Source organism: Carlito syrichta, unplaced genomic scaffold (assembly GCF_000164805.1).
Source record: "Carlito syrichta isolate Samal-C Ts95f unplaced genomic scaffold, Tarsius_syrichta-2.0.1 Scaffold82257, whole genome shotgun sequence".
In the NCBI taxonomy this organism is placed as follows: domain Eukaryota; kingdom Metazoa; phylum Chordata; class Mammalia; order Primates; family Tarsiidae; genus Carlito; species Carlito syrichta.
The window spans coordinates 119,704-141,856 of record NW_007026353.1 but is presented as its reverse complement, the minus strand read 5'-3'; the positions used below and the strand labels follow the sequence as shown (position 1 = coordinate 141,856).

The window sequence follows — 22,153 nt, the reverse complement described above, 5'->3', positions numbered from 1 at the left end:
CAAGAGAAAACTTCCATGTAAGCATGTCCTCCCTATGCCAAGAGGAAAGTAACATTATTACCCAAGATAGAGAACCAAGGCAAAGAGAATTCTGTACAAACAGACCTTATTGATATAAATCTTACTTTCTTTGGTCTCCCCATATATTTTAGCTGCTTTTCCACAATTCCCTCTTTTTGTTCAACCCAGTAAGTATAAAAGCACTTAGGCTTTGTCACTTCTTTGAGTCATCATTTCCCTGTGGGGGTTCCATTGTATATGTACAAATCTGTGTGCCTTTCTCCTGTTAATACTTTATTTACGTCCATTTAATTCTCAGGTCCAGATGGAGACTCTATGAGGGTACAGTTAAAGTTTTGCCTCCCCTATATTTGTATACTCCAGGTGCTTCAGTGATTCTACCAATGACACTAATAAATGATACATAAATAAATGATACATTTGTAAGAGATAAATTTATCAGGAAAGTAAAATGCTTGGACATCATTATAATTTAGTGCAAATAAGTGCATACTGCTTTGTTATCATGTTTTAAAAATAAAGTAAGATATGGAAGGAAAATTTAAAGAAGTAAAAAGCTGTCCTTTTCACTAACTCTACAAAGAAACTTACCATAGTTTATTAAAAATCATTCTCCATTGTAAATAACAACAATCTTAGAATTAAGACCATCTGGGTCATCTGACTAGAGATATAGTTAACATAAATGAAGTATTATCTATTAATAAAAGAGATAACTAATACATTTAGGTATTATGACCAACATATAATTGGAAAAAAAACCATAAAACCACCAAAAATTACTCTGATGTTTGCCTCTCCTCTACATTTTAAAAACTAATTCGAAGAGTTCCAATGCCAATAAAGGAAAAACAAACAGTAGTAGTTCCAAGAACAATGTTTTCCCTCTGAAACTGCTGACCTGTGTATGTACATCAGCATGCCATCTTTCCAGATTTAGAATGCTCGTGCAAATAGCAATTTGAATGTTCTATGAAAATAGCTCATTTCTTAAGGTGAAACGTTGTAATAGAAAGAAAAATTGAGGAGATATGTACTTAAGATAAAAAGTCTTTGAATTCTTACCTATTATAACTCCATCATACTTACAGTTTCTCCCTGGATATCTGCCCTGACACTGTAATATAAAAACTAATTCCTTGAGACTTAGCTAAGAACATAAAAACAAATTACTCTTTGGTATCTCTTAAACACGTTCCCTGTGTAGCATATACTAGAGATTTATTAGCATAAATTCCTTAAATATACAAATAAAAATATACTTCCATGAAGATATTCATTTATTCCATGAATACTGGCTCTTTAAAGTATCACATTCTACCATGTAATAAGAAGTATTTTGCCAGGCTTGGTGGCTCAACCTGTAATCCCGTGCCTTTGGGAGGCTGAGGTGAGTGGATTGCCTGAGCCCGCGGGTTCGAGACCCGCCTGGGCAGCGAGACCTCATCTCTACAATAAATCAAAAAATCAGCCAGGCATGGTAGCGCAGACCTGTAATTCCGGCTACTCAGAAGGCTGAGGTGGAAGGATCGCCGGAGCACAGCAGGTCGAGGCTGCGGTGGCCGGGAGTGGCCACTGCACTCCAGTCTGGGCGACAGAGTGAGACTCCAACTCAAAAAAAAAAAAAGAAGTATTTTAATTTTCTTTTTCTTTAGGTTTCAGATGTTTAGATTATTATAAAATACTCAAATAGAGACACACAGAAAACATTAATGTTCATCCAGTTAGTCACTATCCAGATATTAAAATTTTTGCCTCTAATTTCTATTTCTTTTTAATGAAATAAACATTAAAGATATAGCTGAAATTCTCTTCAAACCATTCCTAATCTCATCCCCTTAACTCCATCCCCAGAAGGTAACTATTAACCTGAATTTGGTTTTTAACATCCTCCATATACCTCATCTCTAAAAAAAACATTAGTTCGGATGAATTCTAATGCCCATTTTGTTCTAAGACACTAGAATCCTGCAGTATGATAGAAAGTCCTTGATGTTCTTTAATAAAGTACAAAAACCTACACTTCTGTAAATTTGCAAACATATTTCAAAACAACTTCAAACCCAAGAACAGATTGGATAACAATGTAGCCCTCAACAAAAAAATCATATTAACTTAATTATTGCAATGCCATTATAAATTATTTATTTTACTTTTTATTATCAGTAACAATTTTCTATCCTCAGTATTAAATAGATATTTATGTGTAAATTTTATGTAAAAACTATACTTTTTCATTGTACATGTAACATAAAATTTGCCACCTTAACCCTTTTAAAGTGTACAGATCAGTGATATTAAGTTTAGTCACATTGTGCGGCCATCACACGTTCATGTCCAGAGCACTTTTCATTCTGAAAAACTGAAACTCTGAACCAGTAAGCAATAACTCTTCATTCTCTCTCCATTCCCTAACAACTACTATGCTATTTTTTGTTTATGGTTTTGACTACTCAAGTACCCCATATAAATGGAATCATTCAATATTTGTTTCTTTTGTTGGCCAGTACTAATTATTAATACCAATACATAGGGCTTAAAAAAACCTAAGTTCAAGAATTCCGATGGGGTTTACTTTCATAGTACCCATCAGTTACAGTGAGCCATAAGTAATTGCTTGAGCACAATATCTTTATTGGAGTCTTGCAGCACCAAACTATCCCAGATGTCATCATATTCTTCTATATTCTCTGCCAGATAATCATAGTAAAAATATTCTTTAAAACACTTTACAATGCCAGTTTTACTTAAGAATGTCCTTGATAATTCAGGAAAGATTTTTAAAAATGTTTTATTTTATTACATCTCTATCCCTTGAGTACAAGCATGTCTTTTAATTTTCTGGGTGATGAAACGGGAAGTACACATAAAGCACTTCGGGTGCATACTAAAGTATGAAGGTGATCTGAAGGAAAACACATAATAAACACCTGTAATCTCAGCATATGATGTATGAGTTGAATTGTGAGCCCAACTAGTGACTATTTACATAGAATACCACTTTTAGTTAAAAGAACTAACAAATTATTGTTATTCATACTTGGGTATTTGGAACACATTTTCTCAAAAATGTAGCAAGATGGGTGCTTCAGGAAAAACAACTGATGGTATTTGTTGGCAATGATAGCATTCAAGCTTTTAACTAAAAATCAAAATTTTGGAAATCTTTTTCTACAGTAAGCTTGAGAACTTCCTAATACTTAAAGACTCTTCTAATGATATCAGTGATGATATCAACAAATGTGATTTCTCAAGATTGCATAATGAAACATGTTAACATTTGGAGTAACTGTGCTACACAATAAAGCTAGTATTTTCCAAATAAAATACTTAATGTAAAAAATGATACATGAGTAAATATTCATTCAAAGTGCAAGACAGATCATTGGATCTTAATGTTAAAGAATTCAAAAAAGTCACCAATAGAGTTTCAGAATCCGCATTTGAACTAACATTTAAGAAATGGCCAGCCAGATGCAGTAACTCATACCATAATCTCAGCACGTTGGGAGGCCAAGGTAGGATGACTGCTTGAGGTCAGGAGTTTGAGACCAACCTGGGCAACACAGCAAGACTCCATTTCTTTTATATATACAAAGTATACTACATTAACAAAGTAATTAGCATTTTAAAAATGTCTGCAATTGACATTATATATTAAACAAACAAAAAAAAGAAATGACCACTTGTCAAATTTTGGTATAGTATCAAAGAAGAATATTCACAATTATCTGAAAAGAATTAAATTGCTCTTCTATTTTTAATTACATTCACAAACTTTGTAATATGCAATTACTGAATTAGTCTTCCTAGGTGTCAAAAACCATACACACAGAATCACAATGGTTAATTACCATAGTTTAATCTCTGATCATATCAGTCATTTGAAAACAAATGAACTAGCCACTAATTCTTTAAACAGCTATATTCTTTTGCAATTATAGTTATATATTTGCAACAAATAAGTATCAGAGACTTAATCAATCAAGATTGATTACTGGTCCAAAAGGGAGATGAAATGAATATAACAAATTCTTAAATCTGTTTAGGAGACACGCAAAGTAAGTTCCATTTCTTTAGTTATAAAGGAAGAGATCCTATTCATTTAACATGTGACTCTTGAAACCTACACACTAATCAACCAGATGACGTGATGTGAAAAGATTTAAACCTTGGTTCTTAAATTTCTAAGGAAATGATTTTTCACGGGAGGAAAAAAAAACTAGCCTTCTGTAAATTTTTTTAAAAATAAAATAATAATAATAATTTAATCTGAACAAACCCCTGAGGTTCAAAAGTAACATCCTAAATGTTATTGACTTTTTGCAGATGTACTTTTAGATAAGTTAAGGAATAAAAGTGGTCTAAAGAGAATTGTTTATACAAATCTATCCAGTTAATAAATATCATAAATCATTAATTTCAAAGTCAGAATGAGAATTGATAAACAATGTCCTCACTAATAAACAAAGTCCAATTATCTGTTCTCTGAAAGAGAAAGTTTATATACTATAGCTTTTTTAGTTCGAATATTCAAGAGATAACAACCAGAAGCTGATTCTGTAACCCCTTCTCCTCTCCTAATGATTCACCAGGCTCACCTCTGCAGCTCATTGAGCCCCCTGGCAGCTGGCAGGCTAGGGTTTTGCCGTAGGAAGTTTTGTTTTAAATTTAGATGAGTGAGGTCTTGGCTGTAGAAGAGGTTGGCAGGAAGATGTTCCAGGCTGCAACAGGAGAGGTCCACTGAGCTAATGCGCTGGGATGCAACCTAGAAAGGGATAAAAGTACAATTTAATACCATCCATTTATCCTATAACTACTTTTTATGGCTAGAAATAAGATAACCTCAGTTTGGAATAGACATACCATGCAAGTAGCACTATTAGTCTAAATATAAACCCACAGAATATTTACAGTCACACACAGCCTGACATTTTAGTCAAGGACAGAAAACACATATGATGGCAGTCCCATAAGATTATAATGAAGCTGAAAAATTCCAACAGCCTAGTGATGTGGCAGTCATCACAATGCCATAGCACAACACATTACCTTTTCTAAGTTTAGATATATAAACACTAGAGTGTTACAATTGCCTACAGTGCTGAGCGCATGGCTCACACCTGTAATCCCAGCATTTTGGGAGGCAGAGGTGAGAGGATTGCCTGAGTCCAGAGGTTCGAGACCAGCCTGGGCAACTTGGCAAGACCTTGCCTCTATAATAAATCAAAAAATTAGCCAGGCATGGCAGCGCATACCTGTGGTTCCAGTTACTTGGAAGGCTGAGGTGGAAAGATCACCTGAGCCTGAACCCGGCAGGTCGAAGCTACAATGGCTGTGAGCATGCCACTGCACTCCAGCGTGGGCTAAAGAGTGACACTCCTACTCAAAAAAAAAAAAAAATGCCTACAGTACTCAGTACAGTAACATGCTGTACAGGTTTGTAGCCTTAGAGCAATAGGCTACCATCTAGGTTTGTGTAAGCACACTTCAGGATGTTCACACAACGATGAGATTGTCTAATGATGCATTTCTCTGAATATATCCCTGTTGTTGAGCAAGGCACGGCTATGTGTTGTACCTAACTGAGCCGAGTACTATAATAGTGCTTACAGTAACCTAGCAGAGGAGACAGGTTCAAAAGAGCACAGATTATTCCATCTGGTTTAGTGATATCAGTAATCTGATCCAATGTAGGAGTTTTCTTCCTAAGAACATATAAGAGAATTCAGTAAGATAATTCAGAGCTAAATTTGAGTCTTTAGAGTAAATACAGAACCAGGAGACAGACACTAAGATCCAACATATGATAGCCCTTATATATACCAATTTAAAATAGCACAATAAAGATTAGTAGTATCAATGGCCTTGTGCCACATCTTCACTAATAATGACATGTATAATCAGATTCCATTACCTGTCTGCTATTAACTTCTCAGGTTGCCTCTCCCACAAAGTTTCAGTGACATGCTTATAAATTCCCTGCACTTTGCTTCATGTAAGTACTGTATGTAAAACTTTGTGCCTAAATGTTTATCCAAATGTTCAATGTCTTCCTGGTTAAATGACTCCTACCATGGCCAGGTTCCCAGGGCTAACCACCAACTTGCATGCTGGAGACAGAAAATGCATTGGGTACTTTGTATTTCTCAAAGGCTCTCTCCAATATTCCAGGCAACACAGTGTCAGTTCATATCAAAGCACATGGCTTCAGCTCTACCTCCACACACCTTGGCTCTCTCTCTTCTCACAGAGGCCAAGGGAATGCAGGTCCAAGACTTTGGCTATTTCTCCCTCATTATCTTCACCAAAGCTTTCGGGCAGAAACTTCACTCTGTATCTGTGATCAGTTTGATGTTCTTTTCTATTACTAAACCCCAGGTTTCCTTTCCTGATTTCAGAAGGCAATAGAACACAATTTTAGGAATGTGGCTCTCAGCTCAGGATACACAAATTCATATCCCAGCACCACTTATGAGCTGAAATAAGTTTAACAGATAGATCACTGATCTCTCTGAGATCCAGTTTTCTCATCTGCATAATAGGCATAAAGATGGCATACTTCTACATGCCTGGAACAGAAGAAAGATTCAATAAATCTTAACAGCTATTACAATTACTACTACTACTATTTCCAAATAGAATTATTCACATTTTACATCCATTGGAATCCAAATTCTCCTGATGCTTAAAAATAGTATCAAGAAATATATTTGCATAAAATCAATTCTGCTAATGGTATATTTGAGGTTAGAAAGAAATTACTGTGCAAACATGAAAGATAAATATACTGGGGTGAAGAAGGCTAGGCAGGGCTTATCTCAAAAGATCTTACAGAGGAAGTCTGAGTTTATGTTTTAGCAATTTCATCTTTTCTTACATTTTCACCATTAAATAACACAAATAAAATTCCAAACAGAGCCAAACCATCCATATAAGCCAAAATATGCAAAAAAGAGCCAGAATTTTAATGCGCCTGAAAGGCATGTGCAAAAGCACCATAGGATTTCTATGGAGTTCATAGGAAGTGGACAGGAACCTGTGTATAGAAAGTGAGACAGAAAGTTCTGCTAGTTGGTGGAGTCATTCACTTAAAAACACGGTTTGAGCATCTATCTAATGGCAATGTGCAGACCTTATATTTCCTGATATACAACAATAAAACAAGACAGACACAGTCTCTGCCCTGAATTAGTACACATCAAGAGGAGAGGGCAATTAAGATACTACATTAGTAATTGCTACAATGATAGGAAATACAAGGGCACAGAACACAATCCCGGGGGTCAGAGAAGTAATGTCCAAGCCAACTTGAAGCTGGAGTAGAAATCTGTGTTTTTTGTCCCTGCACTTTGCTTCATGTTCCACTTTTTCCTGGAACAGTCTTTCAAACACATGTGATCCCAAGGGGAGCTACAAACAATGTACCCAGAGGCTCTCAGTGAGTCCAGAGGTAGGCATGCACTCCAGGATAGAAAAATTCTAATGCTGTATCTGCTGAAGCCACAGCCTGATCCAACAGGTGCTGGCATGGGACTCAAGCTAGGCTAATCAGAGGGTTTCTCTGGGATTTATACATTCTGAAGCCAGGAAAGAGAGAGAGAGAACCAGCCATTCAGAACTACAGTTAAAATGAATGAACTAGATCCATATGTATAAACCTGAGTTGATAAAAAAGCATACTGCAGCATGCTACACATAGTATAATACCATTTGTAAAAAACATTTTAACACAAAACACTCCATATATTATGTATGAGTAGTTAGATGTGCAAAAAAGCTGTAAAATATAGATTGGTCATACACCAAATTAATGATAGTGACTGTTTCTAGATACGCAGGGAGGAAAATGGAAATAGGAAAGGGAAGATATGAGATTCTGAGTTTATCTGTAATGTGTACTTCCTTATAAGAGGGTCAACAGAAGATATGAAACAACTATATCAATGTGTCAACAACTGAGGAGGTTGGTATATGGAAATTATAATATTATCCTTTGTACTCTTCTGTATGTAACTATGCATGTGTATGTTTTTTTGAATTTGAAAAAAATAATGTGATCTCAATAAAAATTTCAGTAAAAAAATGGAGGAGAAAAAAGATGAAAGCAGTCTTCCATTTGTTGTTCTACTAGGTAGTACACCAGGGATAATTCTTCCTACTGCAACCAAAGGATCCCCTTAACCCCCTGTAGTAGGTAAATGGTGACCTCCCTCCCCACAAAAAATACACATTTATGACCTAATCCCCAGAATCTGTAAATATTATTCTATGTGGCAAAAGTGTGACTATTACCTTATATGATGAAAGATGTGATTAAGTTCAGGATCTTGCAAGGAGCCGCTTATCCTGGATTATCAAGGCAGGCCCTAAATACAAACTGCGTGTATCCTTATAAACCAGAGGTAGAGTGGTTTTTGAGATAGAAGAAGAAAAGAGACTGGTGTGATGTTGCCACAAACCAAAGAACATTTGTGGCACCCAGAAGCCAAAACGGGCAAAGAATGGATTCTGCCCTGGATTCTCCTCCTAGAGCCTTTGGAGGAAGTAAGGTCCTGCACTGCCATAATTTTGAACTTCTGGCCTCCAGAACCATGAGAGAATAAATCTCTGATCTCATAAACCATCAAGGCTTTGTTAATTTGTTATAGTAGCCACAGGAAACTAACACAACCCTTCTTAATCGTTTAACGTTTTTACCTAGTATCTACCAGGTGCCAATTACTATTCTAGGTAGGCACTTAATATACTTCAGCAAACAAAATGAAGATCGCTGCCCCATTAAACCTTCCTCACAAATAAGTTATATGCTAAAAATCATGAACTACTACAGAAAAAAATAGACCACAGAAATGAGAGATCAGGATTGTTTGGAAGGTAGTGGATTGTAATTTAAATAAGTTGGTCAGGGCAGGCCTCACTGAAAAGGTGATATTGAGACAGGAAGGACGGGAGGAAGTAAATGAAAGGATTTATCTAGGGGGACATTCAGGCAGAGGAAGTAGCCAGAGTTCGTTAGGAAGGAGCATGTCTGCCATGTCTGAGGGATATGGAGACCACTGAGGTGTGGGGATGGTGACTGGCAAGGAGGTGAGAAAGGTAAGGAGGTGGAGTGGGTGGCAGATCCTGTAAGGCCTTTAGAATATTATAAAGAATCTGGCTTATAATGTGAGGGAAATAGGAAGCATGAAAAAGTTCTGGGAGGTGTGATGTGGTCACCAACACAGTCCACCCTCCGTACCCACAGGGGATTGGTTCCAGGACCCTCAAGGATCCCAATTCTGCAGATCCTCAAGCTCCTGATATGGCTGTACTCACAGCCATGGTTGGTTGAACTAAGGAAGGGGAAATCTGCAGTACAGAGGGTCAGCTGCACTGAGTAATTTCCTTAATTTTTATCTGTCTCTGTCTCTAGACTGGAAGCCCATAAAGGCAAGGATTTTTCTATTTTGTTCGCAAATTTAACCCCATGCTGCGTACTTTGTATGACCCTCAAAATATATCTGCTATAATAAGAAGGGCCAATGAACTGCTTGCAACTCTTCCTTTCTCACTAGTTTGCCTCTGTATCTAGTGTATTCTTTCACGTGGAGACCACTTTGGAGAAGACAAATTCTATTTCAACTGAAACATCAATATATGAATTACTCCCTCTGGACAACTAAGAGAAAATGATTAAATATCAAACTGTATTTGCTTCCTTTCCTCATTCTGGACTGCAAGCTGTTTCTGCTGGAAATAAAGGGGCAGAAACCACATTCACAAGGCTACAACAGCAAGAGCAGTCATCTGGGAGCTGCAGCAGAACTAGAACATCATCTCGAGATCAATTTGATAAGGCATGATAGCCATGGGGCAGTGAGATGCCAAGGTGACCACAAAAGCTACCATTAGCTGCCCAGTCCCGTGCCCTGGCAACATAACGGAGATTTAAGTGCTTCCACACAAACCAACCAAGGTACATCAGGTCTCTGCCACCATAAGAGGAAATCACTCTAGTTAGAAGGTATGGCTTGATTCCCAAATGAAAACACTACCAGCAGCACTATTCAAAGAAACTGCGACTCATCTACACAGTAGCGATTGAAACTAAGATCCTTCTTAAATTAAAAAAGACTTAAATAAACAATAAATATTAATCAGAAAATCATCTGTACACATCTCAGAGCAAGTAGCCTTTATTATTCTAGTTTTCTCTTTTTCCAGGTTGTAGTAACAACAATAATAACAGCTAACATTTGGTAGTACTTCCTTTGTTACCCTTCCAAGAGCTTAAGACACATTTAATCTTCACAACAACTCTGTGTAGTAAGGACTTAGTCTCATTTCAAAAGCAGCCATATCAGAATTTGAACAAGAACCTGTACTAGTAACTCTATACTATCAAGTGGGAACCTGGAATGAAAATCATATTTTACCAGAGGGTAAGATCTAACCCCTATTATAAATATAACCTAACTAGAGCAACAAAATTTAGATGTAGTCCCTAGGATAAGCTTAAGCCTTAGAAATGAAAACAAGGTGGTAACAGACAGTGAGTCTTCCTCCACAGAGGCAGCAAAGACCATCTGCTCACCAAATACAGATTTCAGGGAAGGGGTGAAGCCCTATGGAGGCATCACTCCTTGACATCACGGGCACTGTCCACTCTAATCTCACACAGCTTGTCCAACTAGGCAACAGTGATGCCACCTGGTGAGCACCTAATGAAACTTTTAAGGGATACAGGAGAAGTGTAAGAGGTTATAGAAATTAGAAAAGAAAGTAAAAAAAAAAACCAGACATATACAGACATCACAACTTTGTTATAGAAAGGGACTTCTAAAGGATCTCATAATTAAAATATAAATAAATTCCTTTTAACAAAACCGACTATACTTGTATTATACCCACACACATCAAGACAATGGAAGACACAAAGTTGAAGCCCAAGTCACTTGACATACAGGAGAAAGGGCACAGACCTAACAGTATACAGGGACAGTTCTATTTACTAGCTATGTGGCTTTGGGTAAATTCTTTCATCTATGAGTCCTTCAGTTTCCTTATCTCTAAAGTAGAATAAGTATCACCTGACCTGATCAATTCGACAAGCTACTACAATAACAATACTTTTCTTATTTTAAAAAAACTCAGGACAGGCTCTGTAGACCAAGTAACCCTAGAGCAATATCCACAGTTAAAAGTAATACAAATCTATAAAACAACAGCAAAAACTGTAATATAAGTCACTTCTCTTGTCACCTTGGGTAGTTACACAGATAAAGTACAATCAAAGACAGACTACCAATGACCTACAAATAAATGGATTCAAGTTTTGATCAGTTGATGGTAACTGTGGCTTAGGAAATCAGTTCCAATGTGTATTAACAACAACAAAATTTTTTTAAGGTTGATAATTTAGAGTTAATAAATTAAATGATGAGATTTTCCATCATGAACCTACACCCCCTAGGGGATATACTAAAAAGAACTTCATGAATCCCAACTACCTGCTCAAGTTGTCTTCTTCTCCAAATGACGGTAATCATAAATGAAAAAAAAGTTCATTTGGCCCTCAAAATGTCTTCCAAAGAACAATGCAGGATAGAATAAAAAAGTGATAAAATGAACAACAAAATTTTCAGATTACTTAATGGACATTCATACATTTTCTTAATTTTTTTTAATTTTTTTGAGTTGGAGTCTCACTCTGTCACCCAGGTTGGAGTGTAGTGGCACACTCATGGCCACCACAGACTTGACCTGCTGGGCTCAGATGATCTTTCTGCCTCAGTCTTCCAAATAACTGGAACTACAAGTGCATGCCACCATGCCCTGCTAATTTTTTGATTTATTGTACAGACAAGGTCTCATGAAGTTGCCCAGGTTGGTCTTGAACCTATGGGCTCAGAAAATCCTCTCTCCTCAGCCTTCCAAAGTGCTGGGATTACAGGCTTGAGCCACCATGCCTGGCACATTCATACATTTTCCAACATGTTACTCCACTTGACACTTTCCTGTCATTTCTTTGCCCATTCTTAGGACATTTATGTCAACAAATGTCTCTGCTCTGATTCTAGCTCAGTTGCACTTCTAAACCAAGATAACTGTCCTATCCTTAACCTATCCCCACCGATCTCCCTTGAAGTAAGATTTCACTCTGTATCACTCACATTGCTCTTGCACATAGTTCACTTAGTGGATAATCATCTTTCATAGGCAAGGGCAAGTTCAGGAATATTCATGTGATATTTTCTTTCCCCTCTATACTTTAGTAAAGCTGTATTTATCCTTATTATATGTATGACAGGCTCAAAATTAAGTAAATGACTCTGAAAGGCTTGGGCAAAGCAGCTAGAATAGCACAAATAATTCAGTTTGTGTAAAGTAAAAGATTTTGGCTGTCAACTGGCATTGTGAGTCATTAATTGCTCTGGCCTAGCTTTCAGTGGCTTGGGAAATTATGGCCCTGGCTACAGGGATAGTCTCTGGGGAGTTCACCAGACTTTTGCAAACAATTCTTAACCTCAACTGACCTAGTTTTAATTCTCAATCCCTAAATAATGCTTTGGGAGAAGCAAAAGAATATAAATTTAGAATATATTTTATTAATCTTTATTAGTTAAGTATTTTAACAACTTTGTTTCAATTTCATCCTAATCAATACTATTTTACAGTGCTTATATTAAACAAGATTTTCAATTTTAGTAAATATTTTAATTTCCACTGTACCATAATATGCAATAATCTCTTTTTAAAAAAACCATAGAAATGCCTTAGCTTAATCCCCGAGTTTTTCATAATGACATCTCGTCTTTTGATCTTGAACTAATTATCATGCTATAAAATCTGTTTAACAGATGCAAAAACCCTTCTTATAAAATTAATTATGATACATACATTAATAATGTATTAGTAAGAGCATATCAAGCTACCAATTTTGGACTTAGTACATTCTACCTGGAATTTCAGAATTTTATCATTTCTTTTCCTTAAAAGGTTAAATGATGTGGAAAAATATAAGAACTAGAATATGCAAATCATACACCATTTAAAATTCTTAGAGGTTATGAAATGGTAAATCATTGAAGACAACAGGAAAATCCAGAGAGGCCATCATTAAGAGGTAAAAATGAGAGATGGGACTCTATGAGGGCAAGAGCATTTGGAGGGAGGAGGAGGACCTATGATTTTAAGATGGGCTGTCTGGTGCCTGTTAAAATATGGTTAAGGGACCCAAAAATAAGTGTATGGAAAGAGCTGCAGACTGGAGAAGTGACAAAAACCTGGGTCATCGTTTAAGCACCAAGCTGTAACAACATTAAAAAAAAAAAAAAACCAACATAGAAAACTATAGACTAAGAGATCCTCCAAGGCATCCCTAGCTCTCTTTGCTGGGTGGAGGAAAGGGCAAGAGGATGAGGGGTAGGTATGCATATACACAGGCAGCATGCTAACCTGAGGGAATCATTCAGATGCCTTCTTCATTTGCCTTTCAGGAATCAGTCACCGTACTTGGCACTTTGTCTTTACAAGCTTATCCTCTTGAGGATACAGACATCTAAACAACTATAATTCAACAATGGTCGTGCAATGGTGCCATGAGAGCACACACTGAGCCAAGAACACAATCCTCGGAACTCCATGTCAGTAGTACCAGCTACAGACACAGTGCCCTCCCTTGACAAAATGAACCATGTATTCACAGGCACTTCTGCTGCATTTGTCCAGTGAGCTCACTGTGTAGCCAAAAGTGAAAATGTGGACCTGGCAACTCATTCTATGAGTCAAAAGCAACTGTGAAGGGTCAGAGGAGATGGCACCAACAGCCTCCCCAAATCATGAATCATTGGTGTCATTCTAACAGCTATCTCCCCTCCACACACATAAACCCCATTGTGTTTCTCCGTAACAACAAAAAAATAGAGTTTAGCTTGGGTGAAAATCAAATCTGAACTCAGAGTTCCGCTCTCATTTCCTTATTGGCAAAATATGTGTAAACAATCCCTTTAGAATGTGAGTACCTAAGAATGTTTCTGAAAGTCATGGCAGCATTCCACCGAAGCGGCAACTTCTTGACAGAGAATCGAACCACAAAAAACCTACATTCTAGAATGCTTTCTATTAAAAGAAATAATACAAGTACATTTTCAAATAGTTTTCCTACTAGAAATTAGTGAATTGTTTTGCATTTAAGATAAAAAATAAAATTTGATGCTTAAGTTCTAACATAGAAGGTCCAATACACTAAATATAGAAAGTTTATAGACTGCTTTTCCAATTATTCCATTATTTCCTGCTTTACAAAATTACAAATTAGACCAGTGGGTAGAAGAATTTAACTCTTCAGAGAAACTGAAGAAAATTCAGTACTTTGGGTTAAAAATGCTGGGGACTCCCAAGATAAGTATACATGTGATGGGAACTAAACTTTTAAGGATATATACTTTTTAAACGGTCTAAACCCTCAGATTAAGAGGATTAAACTTCAAAATATAACATGACCATACACAGAGATCTAATTCATCATATGTGCAAGTTCTTGATATATCAGTATTTGATCAGTTTGCAAAGAATCAGACAACAGTAGTTCTCTCAACAGTGAAAACAATTTACTCAGCTTTGGGTGACTTAGAAGCATGTCAGATTTCTGAAATCACTCTCAGTCATCATTCAAGAACATCAACGATCAATGTAAAGTGGCTATGCTCAAGTGTCTGTTAGCAGCACTCTCTAGTTAACAGACGGCTTGATAAATCACCTCTTACGACACTACTGAGCTGCCAGGATTCTGTTGACAACTCTGTATATGAAGCACTTTATTCTTATTATTTCAGTAAATCTTAGTTGTTATTTGAATCTTTGTTTTTAGTTCCTTCCAACCACTGTAGGACATTGGAAGTACAATTAAATAAAAGGATCAAGGTGTAGAACTGTATGAAGCAATAATTGAATATTTTATACTTCATTGCCCATATTCACAAAATGGAGTTGATAATATATCCAAGGATAATTATCTTTTGTTATAAAAACCAACCTCATAGAATTATTATAAGCACTTACTTTACAGGGCTGCTATAAAGTATCTAGTACAGTACTTGCCAAATAATCACAGTTACTAAAAGGTTTGTTATTATTATGTGCATTACTGTGGTCACTACAGCATCAATTTGGCATGGTAAACAGTTTTATTATTAACAAAAAAGATCTACCAACAAATTGGGGAGGGAAAAAAGCAAAACAAAAGTCTTTATTTTAGAGTTGATCTCACAAATGAATAACTAGTTCACTTTCAACATAATGCCTAAAGTGAGGAAAATAATGTTCACACACACTGTGCTGATGAGAAGATATCTACAAATACATCAAAAAAACAGAGAATACCCAGAAGGGAAGCTACTAGATAAAAGATCTAAGAAGCATGTGACAAAGGGAATTGTTGGAATTATCAGAGATGTCTCTTGAACACAGCCTGCTGAAGAGAGGCATGGGGCAATGGAAGGGTAATCGGCAACAGATCACGGTAACCAGCAATACTTAGAGGTTACTAAGAGAAGGAGTAGAACTATATTGTGACACACCAAAAAGCAAAATTCAGATTAATAAGGCACAGTCATAAACACTTGTAAGTTCTTACTTATAAGCTCACTTATAAGTAAGAACTGTCTTATCAGACACTGCAGATGTCTGAAGTGCTATAGATGTCTGGTGATGGAGTTGGGAAGTGTCTGGAAGTTTGCAATGTATTTTTAAAATCTTAAATCCTAAATCTCTGAACTGAGAACCATTTGACATTTGACCAAAATTTAAGGCAAACTAAAGAACATTTTCAAAGAAAATGGCAAATAACTGTTAGCACAATTCTTTCAGAGAATGACAACTAATATGACCCTCTTGTCAACTACCTTACAAGGGTCATTCCCAATCTTAAAATATTATGCCACAACTTTAAAATGTGACTGTTAAGGTCCTAGCTTGAAACCTTGAATGTATTTTATTTACTCAAACAAAATCCACATGTATTTAAAAGTACTAATGGTAGTCGTACAGATCCCAATCAACCTTCTTGATTCAACCTTCAGTGATTCCTTAGTATATGTTTCCAGAGTTCTGCCTAGAACACGAAGAACACCTTTCCATTTGCTGAGGCCTCGGTCACCCACACGGAGCCTAGAATAGTGCCTGGCACAAAGAAAGCATAAAATACGAGTCCTGTCTTTCCTCCCTTCTTCTCCCCATCTCTGTCTGCTGGGCAAGGAGAGTGACAACTCTGCTAATTCCAACACAGCTGGAGAAAGAAGGGAGGAAGAGACACGGAAGACCGGAGGAAGGGAGATGGAGGTACATGGGATAAGTTTAAAATGACAAAAGTCTGGTTATACAAGTAATTGCTGCTTCACTAAAGCATGTTTCTTGTGGTATGAGATGGTAAGTAAGCTAAGTATCTTTGTTAATGTATAAAAATGCTATAAAATTTTGGAAAAAATTAAACAGTTTAAAACTAAAATAACTTTATAACTGAAAACACCTTCAGGAATATATTAACTAGAAAAAATATCCACCACAGGAAAAGAACAGAAGGAATCAGCAGTGTGGAAATAAGTTGGATGTAGATGAAGGGTAATTATATCTGTAAAGATCATTGTGTTCTTTTTACTAACTTAATCACAGTTTTATGTATAATCAAAAGCAAAATTTAATGCAATCCAAAATATTTCATCTTCAGCCTAAATTCAAAGCAGAGTTTCTAAGTTTCCTAATGTCATAAACTGCTGCTTTATATCTGTAATAGAGATCTCATAATACAACAGGACCCCCCAAAAACAGTTTGTGGGCTCATCAATTTTGATGCCTTCTGCCGTTTTTTTGTTTCACCTGTTTTGGAAATTCTTTTGGTGCTTTTGCCCATTTCAATGATGGGTGATTTATGAATGCAGCTGCCTACATAGTTTTGATCAAAAACTGCATGACCCCTGTGACCCACCCTACCCATTCACCCAATCTTGTCCTGCACGAATTTTTTGTTTCCCTGGGTGAAAAAAACCCTCAAAGGGAAACATTTTGCTGATGTGAAACAAAAAACAGCAGAAGTACTCAAAGGCATCAAAATTGACAAGTTCAAAAAACTGTTCTGAGCAGTGGAGAAAGTGCCTTGATAGGAATATTACATCAAATGATGAGTACTTTGCAGGTGACTGAAGTTTAAGCATGTAAGAATACCCAATTTTTTCTAAATAAATTCTGGATTTAGCCAAGCTCAGTGGCTCAGCCTGTAATCCCTCGCTTTGGGAGGCTGAGGGTTCGAGACCCGCCAGGGCAAGTTGGTGAGACCTCATCTCTACAAAAAATCAAAAATTAGCCGGGTGTGGTAGCATGTGCCTGTAGTTCCAGTTACTTTGGAAGGCTGAGGCAGAAGGATCACTGGAGCCTAGCGGGTGGAGGCTGCGGTGGCCGGGAGCGGCTACTGCAACTCCAGTCTGGGCAACAGAGTGAGACTTCAACTTGAAAAAATAAATAAATAAATTCTGGATTTTGGAGGTCTCCCTTGTATAGTTGAGAAATGTGCTACAATAGCCTCAGGCAGGAATATCCTAGAACAGCAAAACAATGATGTTAAACCAGTCCTGAAAAATAAATAAATTATGACAATTCAGAGGAAGAGCTATGTGGCAAAGCATCATGCAGTTCAATACCAGGGTTCTGCCAGGAGTTCTGATATAAGAGAATTAATAATTACCTCTCCTGTGCCCCACCCTCTCTGTTCACGAAATCTTGCCCTCAGCAACTTTGTTTCCCAGATGAAAAAAATTCTCAAAGGGAAATGTTTTGCCAATGTGGAAGAGGTGAAACGAAAAAATGGCAGAAGCACTAAGAGGCATCAAACTGGAAGGGTTCAAACACTGTTTTGAGAAGTAGAAAAAGTGTCTCGATAGGTGTATCGCATCAAACGGAGAGTACTTTGAAGGTGCTGAAGTTTAAACAGGTAAGAATAAATATATAATTTTTTTATAAATAAATTCTGGTGCTTTAGGGTTCCCCCTGTGTATAAGCTAAAATGCATGTTATTCAGACCCTTAATTTTACTTCAGATTCTATTACAGTCTTGTTAGATCAAAGGGCCCTTAGCTCTTTAACTAAAAAATTGGTATAAAACATAGAGTAAGGGTTTCCAGAAAAGCCCTGGACTCCTTAGAAGAACAGTACTGAAAGGAAAGCCTCTTACCATTATAAGCCTAATGTAACAAACCACAGCACAACTCTAAAGGACAAGTCACAGGACATGCTGGCAAAAAGCAGCAGACTCCTTAAACGACATCTCAAGTTGAGACACGTTATGAGGCAAAATATTTATAAAATATGACTAAGTCATATTAAAGGGTTCCTTGCAACTACATCTAATGACACGATTCTTTATGTTGGAAGCCTTGACCCTGTTACACTAGAATGATTTGACTCAAGTGGTTAGTTAAGTACTCTTTGTAAAACATGATTTTAAGCAAATGAAACCAAAAGTTCAATTGTGATTCATCACATACCTTATTCTTATTTAAAAGGTGATGTTTACTCATCATTTCACATGATTTTTAATTCAGCCTGAAATGTGGCCCCAATTTGCCTACACTGTGTGTGTTAAAGGTGAACTCAACATAGCGTGACAACCAAAAGCTCACTGTAGTGTCTTTTTTTCCCCAAGTCAATGGCCTAGAATTAAAACACTATGGTTAATACTGAGAGCTACATATCACAAGAGTTAACTACTATGACAGTAACAGTCACCTGCAACTGCCAGCATATCAGCCACCGGTCAGCATAGAGAGGGACACACAGACAAGCTAAATGGACCTCATGAGGCCTGAATTTATAATGTTGGGTTCACTGTCACCTTGCTAGAACCAACTAAATTTGTCAGGTATCAGGTCTTAGGAGGATGTCACGCTGTGCTCTTGTCCTTACAACTAGACAACTAAAAAAGACAACTAGAACAATTTGGAAGAAAAGGTGCCTATTATTAGACATCGTATTCTTAACTACAGAGCTCCATCACTTTTGATTCAGTCATTTTACTATTCAAACTCAAAATACTAAACTTTGAAATGTGCCAACAGGTAAGTTGTTTTTATCTTCATTTAGCTAATCAATACTTGAGAGCATTCAATCTGGCTGATAAAAAGTTAAAAGAGCAATTTTGCAATATGCCCTTTCCTACAACTGTTGTATATTCTCTTTGGTATCACATACTACATCATTATTTTGAGAATAAGACATCCAAATCAACTCTCTAGTCTTCAAAACAGAAGATTTCTGAAAGTAATCATAATTACCTGAATTACCCATTCTTTAAACACACACATACATACACACACACACACACACACACACACACACACATAACATAATTGAGGTTATATTTTTAAGAAGAAGTAGCAGCTTCTAGAGTTACACACACAGATAGTTGTGAGTGAAACTATGGATGCCTGGAGTTTACTTTATAATAATCCAGAGAGATAGAAAGTATACAGACAAAACATCACTGGTTATGAGTTATAGTTCTGAAAGCTGGGTCACAGGTATGTGAGTGGTTTTACACTATTATAGCTACTTCTGAATAGTTGACATTTTCCATAATAAAGAGCTAAAAACATATATGCACACCGCACTAAATTACTGATCTGAATCCACTTTTAATCTTCCATGGAATAAAGAAGCAGACTTTAAACTGGGATAATAATAAAGTGTCACAGAAGTTACTAAACTTCTAAATGAAAACTAAGACTGAGGCTATAGAGTCACATGAAAGACTAACTTTGAAAAGAATTCACAGGATCAATCAGCATGTCTTAAATGAATGCCCTCTAAAAAGTGGGCCACAAAGACGGACAGCTTGGTCAGTATTTCTGTCAAGTCCCTCGGATTTTTGACCGGCGTTCTTCGGCAGCTCCTGCTCCTCCCTCAACTTCCACCCTCGGCCTTTCCATACCACTGCCCTTCCAACCACTCTGAAAACAGGCTGGGTACATGTGCCTAGGTGGAGCAAACAGAGCCCTTTTTTACACTGCACACAATATGGTTTGCTAAATTTTTAAAGCATGCCATGCATTAATATTTTAGGGATGAATTTACAATCAATAGTGTAATTCTCCCATAGGATCTCTTCCACAGAGGGTAACACACGCCCAAAATAAAAACTCTAAAGAGACAGCCGTGGGCATTATTTTGGCAAGCAACATTAAGTGCTGAGATTAAGCTTAAAAAATAATAAGCACATAAGAGCCTACCTTGTACGACACATTTGATTAATTAACTTTTATAAAATTTCCCAAAATCAACTGAAACAAATTAGAACAAAGATTAATACTTCTCTTACATATAAAATCCAGAAAAATAAAATGACAATAAAGACCTTTCCTTTTAAATTACTTTTCTAATTCATTTTAATTAATAAATAATTGGAATTTGGTTCTTTTTTGTCTTCCCACCCTGACTGGGGTGGGAATGGTCATAAAAAATCAGAAACTCAGATATTCCTTTCTATTGTTGGTTTGTTTCTCTTTCAGATTCGTATCAAAAGGAATCCTCATTTAAACATCAGGATATAAAGACAATCCAATCTGTGAATGTTTTGTTTCTCAATATGATGAAAAGAAAAAGAAATTAAATGTTTCCATAGCAACCCTGAGTGTGACTAAACTGCATAACTTCCTACATGGGCGAAACAGCAGATAACAACTGAAAGTACAAGAGGCTTGTAACAGTCAGCCTTACCAAATTCCCCATAAGCACATATTACCAAGTTTAAAGAACAGTATGGGCATGTTTTATAGGCTTCAAACCCAAATAGGGAGTTCCTTCACTCATTTCTTCTCTAATATCTAGCTTCTCTAATTAGTCGCTTACAACTCATTTGCCCTTTTATTCCTTAAAAATAACTTCTAAACATTTTGTAAACACATATCTTGTTTTTAAGATTACAGAAAGAGCCGGGCTCGGTGGCTCAGCCTGTAATCCCGCGCCTTTGGGAGGCTGAGGTGAGTGGATCGCCTGAGCCCGCGGGTTCGAGACCCGCCTGGGCAGCGAGACCTCATCTCTACAATAAATCTAAAAATCAGCCAGGCGTGGTAGCGCGTGCCTGTAATTCCGGCTACTTGGAAGGCTGAGGCGGAAGGATCGCCGGAGCCCAGCAGGTCGAGGCTGCGGTGGCCGGGAGCAGCCACTGCACTCCAGTCTGGGCGACTGAGTGAGACTCCAACTCAAAAAAAAAGAAAAAAAAGACTACAGAAAGGAAAGGCACTGTATCAAAACATGCATCTACGAAAATGTTGTGCCTCTGCTCCCCACCCCTAATTTTTCAGGAGAAAACTTTCATTCTCCCCAGTGTCTGCTGTCTTTAATTGCGTTCCCCAAAAGGCTGCTGTGGCTGTTAACAGCAGCAAAAGGTAACTTGCTCAGCTAAAGCAAGGCAGGTGTGTCCTTATAAAAATAAACATACAAATAGATAATATTTTAAAAGACTGTCTGACAATCAGTGATGGCAGAAATGACAGTAACAAATTTATTTATTTCGCTAGTTAAAATGCAGTCATTCACTCATACCATGTGCCAGTGTAAGTCCATTACATGCAAATGTCATATAAGTCCTGGGAGGTAAGTACTAGTATTATTCACCTCATCAAATGAAAATTTTGTTTAAAATTTTGAAAGTTGGATATAGTCACATGGCCAGTAAATGGCAGAATCCATGTCTGCCTTTCTCTGAAACTCTTTTTACCACCACAGTAAAAAGCTTCTCCAATCATTCAAAACCTTTCTGAAGGGAAAGGAGGTTAAAGTTCTCATTCTAATTAGTTCTAGCTAATACTAGTAATCTAAATAGCTAAATCAAAATCCTTCCTTTCTCCTGGAAACACTCACCCAAACTTAAGTATAAAATGCATGCTGTGGCTGGGCATGGAAGCTCATGCCGATAATCCCAGCACTTTGGGAGGCCATGGTCAGAGGACTGTCTGAGCCCACGGGCTGAAGAACATCCTGGGCAACTTGGCGAGACCTCATCTCTACAATAAATCAAAAATTAGCTGGGCATGGTAGCATGTGTCTGTAGTTCCAGCTACTCGGAAGGCTGAGGCAGAAGGATCGCCTGAGCCCAGCAGGT

General features: G+C 37.1%; 1 protein-coding gene across 1 annotated transcript in view; it reads right to left on the bottom strand.

Annotated features, from left to right (window-relative positions):
- The window catches only part of LOC103257955 (PH domain leucine-rich repeat-containing protein phosphatase 1), a 195,248-nt gene that overhangs the window by 53,407 nt on the left and 119,688 nt on the right, over positions 1 to 22,153 (bottom strand). Inside the window, exon 4 of the mRNA XM_008055664.2 lies at positions 4,623 to 4,789. Coding sequence (XP_008053855.2) covers positions 4,623 to 4,789 — 167 coding nt within the window. The remainder of the gene's footprint in view (positions 1 to 4,622; positions 4,790 to 22,153) is intronic.